Source organism: Plectropomus leopardus, chromosome 12, assembly GCF_026936395.1.
Source record: "Plectropomus leopardus strain MGB_pleo_1.0 chromosome 12, ASM2693639v1, whole genome shotgun sequence".
NCBI lineage: Eukaryota > Metazoa > Chordata > Actinopteri > Perciformes > Serranidae > Plectropomus > Plectropomus leopardus.
In genome coordinates this window covers 2936610-2943625 of record NC_142187.1, presented here as the reverse complement: position 1 = coordinate 2943625, position 7016 = coordinate 2936610, and the positions used below count along the sequence as shown (strand labels likewise).

At 39.9% G+C, this 7016-nt stretch overlaps 1 protein-coding gene across 1 annotated transcript; it reads right to left on the bottom strand.

The window, feature by feature from the left end:
- Positions 1 to 1105: 1105 nt before the first annotated feature.
- ptf1a (pancreas associated transcription factor 1a) lies at positions 1106 to 2561 on the bottom strand. Its single transcript, XM_042497032.2, has 2 exons — positions 1837 to 2561; positions 1106 to 1661 (listed from the first exon to the last, which is right to left on the bottom strand). Exons 1-2 carry the CDS (start codon positions 2456 to 2458, stop codon positions 1459 to 1461), a joined length of 825 nt encoding a protein of 274 aa, XP_042352966.1. The 5' UTR covers positions 2459 to 2561; the 3' UTR covers positions 1106 to 1458.
- Between the last annotated feature and the right edge of the window lie 4455 nt (positions 2562 to 7016).

The following is a 7016-nucleotide window of genomic DNA, read 5'->3' as shown; positions in this document are numbered from 1 at the left end:
GGCCGTGGGGACACATGTTGGAGGGATGCCGCTACCACGGGAAAATCTGTCCCGGCAGCACCTGGCAGCACAGAGCGGCATTCAACAGCTTCCCACCATCCTGCTGCACGCCCGCGTGCGCTTTAAACACCTTCAGCTGTTGTTGGTATACACTGTCTACTCATTAGCATCTCATTTGCACATTTATGTCACAATATTGGGCTGCATGAGTTTGGGTTAAGTTTCCCTTATTTATTTTCACTCTGTCACAGCAGTTAAGGAGCAGCATCTGATAGGCTGCTATACTGACAGACTACTCACCCAAATAATAAGATGTTAATATGAGGCATAACAACATGCTTCATTCAGTCAGGTACCAGCAATCATATGTGTGCCATGACATACATTATCTGAAGGAATATCACAACAGAAAATCAGGATCTGACTTAACTCTGCTAGATAAAATAATAATAATTTAAAAAAGGGTCAGTATCAGGTAGTAACATGAAAAGTGTATTGTTATAACAAGATGTTTGTCACGTTTACGAGATCTTTTCATACTATAACAGGATTATTTTCAAGTTTTTTGCAAGACATTTTAATGTTATAACAAGTTATTTTTTTCAAGTTTTTGCAATATATTTTCATGTTAAAACAAGATAGTTTTCACACTTTTAAAAGGCATTTTTATGTTTGTCTATGTTTTCACGTTTTCACAGATATTTAACAAGATATTTTTCGCTTTTTTTCACGATATTTTCATGTTATAACAGGATATTTTCACGTTATAACAAGATTATGAGAAGATATTTTTCCACGTTTTAACATGATATTTTCAAGTTATAGGCAACTTGACACATTACACGTTATTACACGATAGGGGATCACGTTATTAGCCTGCATGAAAGGTTTCACATTGTAAGATAAATTGTTATAACAAAAACAATCTGTTATAACATGAAACATGAAAACTTCTTTAATTTGTGTTGTGAAAACATGACAGATATTTTATTATAACTAGAAACTTTGGACAAGTGGTAACGGACAATGAATGAATGAATGACAACACACACACACACACACACACACACACACACACACAGGATAATGATAAGGACAATGAAAGTTCTTTCATCAGTAAGTGCTTTTATTTTCAGATTGAATATAAATATAAATCATTGTACAACAATATAAAAATATTTCTATCATTCATTGAAATTAAATTAGAACATATATTATCGCCTGTGAAAACATAAATAAATACATGATTGCCAGTTGCCTGAATTACAAAAATAAAATTATCAACATGATAAAACTATATACAACATTGAATACAATATCGCAAACTGTACAGTGAGCTCACATGGTGTTCACATTTTTGTTTTTGCAATGCGCTTTCAAACGCGCATTAACATAGTCCATTTCACATTTACAATGTGCGTTTTCCAGGAGGAGTCAGGGGGACTGAGGGGTTCGGGTTCAGGCCACCAGGCCGAACGGAGGCTCGTTTTCAATGTCTGTGAGGCCCGCTTTGTTGTGCAGTTTTCTGGGGTCCTCCGGGGTCCACACCTTCGCGGTGCGGATGATATTCTGCTCCCGGAGCTGCTTCTCATCCGACCAGGACAGAGAGTGACCGGCCAGGGGTGGCAGGCCGTAGTCCGGATCGCTAGGAGAGGGAGACCCTGAGGAGAGAAAAAAACAACAAAATTAATGTTAGTTATTACTTTTTAAAATTAGTTTTCATTGTGTTCATATGCATAAATCCAAATAATCGCATGCATACATCTCAGGTGCGTAAAAAGACAGTTGTTGCGTCACTTATCAGGATAAATGAGTTGAATCTTGAAATGGACCTACTTGTTCCTCTATGACAGATAATGACCTTCTTGGGCTGCGCGTGCGTCTCGCTGTTGGAGTTTCTGATGGGCAGATCGGACTGCACGAGCTCGGCGAGGAAGTTGATGTAGCCGATGGCGAGCCGCAGCGTGTCCACCTTGGACAGTCTCTTCTCGTAGGGCAGGGTCGGGATGTGGGAGCGCAGCCCCTCGAATGCGTCATTGATGGACTGCATCCTCCGCCGCTCGCGGACGTTGGCGGCCTGTCTCAGCTGCTGCATCTCCATGTCTGACCGCATCCGCCTCCTGCGTTTCAGCAGCGGCCCGCCGTGATGGTGTCCCATCTGCGGGGACAGGTCCGGGGTGCTGTCCGCGCAGCCGTACGAGAAGGTGGAGGACGAGGAGGAGAAGGACAGGTTGCCGATGTCGTAGTCTCCATCGTGAGGCGCTGCTCTGCCCGAGCCCTCTTTGCTGTAATAGTCTTGGAAATGACTTGCGAGGAAGTCCACGTCGTCATCCAAGAAGTCATCAGTGTCCAAGTGTCCGTCTCTCGAGGACTGGTCGGTGAAAAACTCGTCATCGTCGAAGTAAGGAGGGGAGGAGAAAGAGTCGAGCGCAGAGAAAGGGTCCAGCACAGAGTCCATGTTTGTCCCCGCGAACAATGACTCAGTGTTCTTTTATCAGCTCGCTGTGTTCCGCTGCTCGCCGTCAACACTTAGTTTTAGTTGAAGAACCGGCACGCGAGGATTCTTTATAGCGACATCCATAGTCGCGTGCCGCTGGCCAGGAGTGCCAACCAATCAAAGCTCTGTCCGCGCGGCGCACCTCGAGATAATCCCCCAGAACGCCACGCCTCCTGTCCTCGACAGTCCGGGGTCTCCGCTAACATCTCAACTCTGCGCTGACACACACACACACACACACACACACACACACACACACACACACACACATATACACATATACATATATATATGTTCAAGACAGGCTAAATACTTGGCACATCAGCCTGTTGAAGTTGGATTTTTTTCTGAAATATTTGAGTTTTTAATACTGTATACATATTTCCTGTATGTTCTGGTTGTATTTTGACTGAGAAATAAACATGTCGAATAATTATAACTTTGCTAAAATAACAGATTAAGGTGGCCTACAACCTTTTTCACAGTACTGTAGGTCTATTAACAGTTTGTGTGCCAATGACCATAGGCCTATTTTGACTATTTTGACTATTTTGAATGTTTGACGTTGCAGTTATCTGATTACAACAAAGACTGACTTAAAACATGTTAAAGACTAAAGCTGAAGATGGAGCTTATATATGTGGTGGACAATTCAAGTTTATTTCTTTTCATCTTGCAGGATAGTGGTGCAGGACATCAGTGAAATGCTTAGGTCACTAAGCAGCAACAGGTTCCACAAGGGTTTTTCACTCATAATTTCAAAATAAGATACCATTAAATAGCCACAATAGGTTCACACTATGTCAGCTGTAAAGCTTAATTAATAACATTAAGCCAACTTCTAAAAGGGAGCAGTGTGTGATGTCAAGCTGTTTTTGACACCACAGTGATATGAACAGGCACATTGCTGACACTAACAAAAAGCTGCCATTTGTGTTTTGGAACATAAAGCAGCGAACATAACAGCTAACTACAAATTCTTCCAAAATTTCTCAACTTTTCTTCTCAAATTTAATCAATTTTTAAGTCAGCCGGTTTTGAATTAAAAGAAATAAGTTTCTTTTCATAGTATCTTACCAGCAACCCCCAGTTTAACCTTTCAAAGGGGCTGTTACAGGAGATGGAGGCCAAGTCAGTGTCTGAGAATAAAAGCAACAGGTGTTATAAACAAAACAAACATCAGTGTTACAGTAAATGCTAAAACAGAGGACAAGCAGACTGGAAACCCTGACATCAATGATGTTCCTATGTCCACTGTTAAAAGAAAATAAATAATTGTTTTAAGTTAAAAAAAAACAAAAAACAAAACAGAACAAAACTCAGTGACCAGGCTGCCTTGAATTTTTTAATTTGGCAAAATTTGAGAAGACATCTTGAATCATTACAAAATTAGCTCAACTTGTCTTCTCAAATTCAGTCAGCTTAAAATTTAAGGCATTCCGGACACTAACCTCATAAATTTAAAACAACTAGTTTGTTTTAACAGTGTCAGTGGCGCATCAACAGAAATGACACTAACATTATATTATTATTATTTTTATTATTATTATTATTATTATTATAACCCATATCATTTTAAAGTATTTAAATAGGGTTGCATTTTATTAAATTTAACAAATTTTATTAAACATTTACATAACGTGGCAGGGAAAGGCATAGTCATGCAAAAATACTGCAGAAAGCCAAAGTGCATCAAAACGCTTCACTAAGTTATATTGACATTATTTTGACTATCTTTTACATCTAACATTTTTATTGCCTCCTCACACATGAGCCGGTGCAGAGTGTAAATAAACCCTGTCCGCGTGTTGCTGCGCGCGGCTGCAGAACATCAAAAGCTCGTGTAAAGAGCCTTCAGCCGGTCATTTATTCAGCAGTAAGTGGGCAGCACTCTGCCATAAATACGTGCACCAGTAGAGTGGTCGATGCGCTACTTGTGCCAGCCAGTGCGGTTTTTATTGGTAGAACTGGTCGACAAATAAAAGCACAGTGGTGGGCCCTGGAGCGCGCGCCTCTCTGACACCTCACGCGACATGTTAACGCTCCTCGGTATACCGAAAGGAGACTACCCACCGGTCTGGGGTCTATAAGTACACATCTATTCAGTCCATTCAGTGAAAGGGCTCACTTTGTTCTGCACAGAAATGGCCTTTTTTTTTGCAGCGCCGGGCTTGGTGCGCGCGCACCGCGTGTCTGTGGATGTTGGTGGGGCGATAGAAAGCTGCAACACGGGCCGCGGCCGTGGGAAGAAGGCCAGTTGCGTCCCTATCGCCAGTCAATGCAACATGTGTTATAAATGAGGCTTGTGCTGCTGTCTGTCTACATAATGAAGCTGTAGCTGGGAGCCTCTAAACACACACAATACACGCACGTCCCGGTACCAACCAGGTGCTCAACACAACACCAAACCCTGACAGGAGCCCGCAGGACTGCAATCACCTCCATCAGCATCCATCACTCGCTAACATCAACTTTATGGAAATGCGGCGGATTCCTCTTCATCCTTAGTGCTTCATCATCATTAGTTTAGATGGAGCCATAAATCCCAGCGAGGTGTCCTCTGAATGAGAGACAGACAGAGCCGGTCCCCACACACTAGTACATATTTAGTGACTGACCCTGTGTGGACAGTTATTCACTGTTAATTCCGACCATGTCAAACTCACTTTCTATTTTTTTTTTTGTAATTGAGCTGACCTTATGCACTAATCTATAACCCTTATCCAAGACGTCTTTCCCTTTTTATTTATTTATTTGTAATTCAATTCACTGTAAAATCTGACAAGTTGATCTAATAAATAAATAAATTCCTTCGAAAAGGAAACAAATATCAATATAAATCTTAATTTATCTTTACTTTCTATATAATTGTAACATTAACTTAAAAATTATTTATATTTAGTACATTTTGTGAAGTAGTTGTAACTTAAAAACGGCAAGTGAAATGAGCTTTTTCTCTCATTAACATAGTTCAGAAAGTACAAATATGATTGTCTAAACTGCAACCAGCAGAATGCAGATATATAGCACAGTAAACTTGGTTTACTGAAGTTGCAAAAATGCAGAAAGATTGATTTAACTAATCTTATCATTTTTTAGTTGCAACAACTTCACAATATTAAGTAAATATAACTAAGTTTTAAAAAAAATTACCAATTAAATATACAGAAACACCAGTTAAGATTAATTGTTATATTTACTTACATTCAAAGTCAGAATTTTAGAAATAGTGGTTTATATGCAATTAAAGAGGTTCTTTTTGTGAGAACTGCACAACAATGGCTTGATCCTGGTCAAAGAAAAAATAGATAAATAAATAAATAATGATGAATAAAATAATAAATAAATAAGAAAAATAAGAGCTACTATATTGCCATGAGGAAAGGCAACATATCTCTCATCCTTTTATTTTAGAATATGTAAAATTTGCAAACATCTACAGGTGGATTTTTTTTATTGTACTTCAAAAACACTGAACTATTAAAGTGAACTGTATGGCTACATTCCTCCCATTGAAAAGCCTTACAGTCTTGGTTTAACCTCTAAAATAATACATTATTTGCATTTAAAATTCTCTTGAGTCTATGTCATGTGGTCTACCACATGATACCAACAGTTTAAAACTCCTTTTGAAATATGTCTTGCACTGTCAAATCTTAGAATGTTGATGTCATGACACACCATAAGAACAAACTGTTTGTTTTAACTTGGAGAAGACAAGTTGCGGTAATTTTCAAATTATTCAAATTGTCTTCACAAATTTAGTAACTTATACTAAATAACTTATACTATGGTCTGATATATGCAGGATTCCTTTTATTTTTTCTTTCTCTCCTCATTTCAAGATCCCTTCAGATACAAAAGCCAATAGACATAATGTGTTTGAACACTTCAGTCTAATGAAGTGGACACAACATGTCAACCTTCACACTGGGAACAATTTGCAAAAACTTTTATGTTCCTTGCTGACTTTTTTGCAGGACCCTCTTTTATTAAAACTTCAAGGCAACAATGTGTGTGTGCACTGATATGTTTTTTTTTTTTAAGTGTGTGTGTCCCACACCCCCTTTGCTCCAAACCAGATGATAATACGGACCGTGCAGGTTTTTAACGCGCCGTGACCGCGCGCTCCACGCTGCCTCATTGATGAACGTGCTGTCATTCTGAACGGGCCGACCTGCGCAAGTGTTTCGGTTCCCATGCAGTCCCTCGGTCTGCAGCATGCAGCAGGCTGGACGCTGCATTAAAACCGGCCACACCGGTCACGGCGGGGGTGGCGGTGGCGGGGGTATACAGGGGTACCCACGCACGCATGCACACACAGACACACACACACACACACACACACACACACACACACACACACACACACACCAAACAAAACACACTGCACACACGCCTGCAGTTGCCTGTTGGTGGGGTTAAGTTGTAGTTTATATCTCAACATAATAGCGACCACACACAAATGCAATAAAATAATGTAGCTTTATGTCAATCAAATTTCTTTAAATAATTAAAA

Coding starts and splice junctions, on each gene's coding strand:
- ptf1a (XM_042497032.2), bottom strand. CDS start 2,458: ATGGACTCTGTGCTGGACCCTTTCTCTGCGCTCGACTCTTTCTCCTCC. Junction 1,662..1,836: donor TATCTGTCATAGAGGAACAA/GTAGGTCCATTT, acceptor TTCTCTCCTCAG/GGTCTCCCTCTCCTAGCGAT.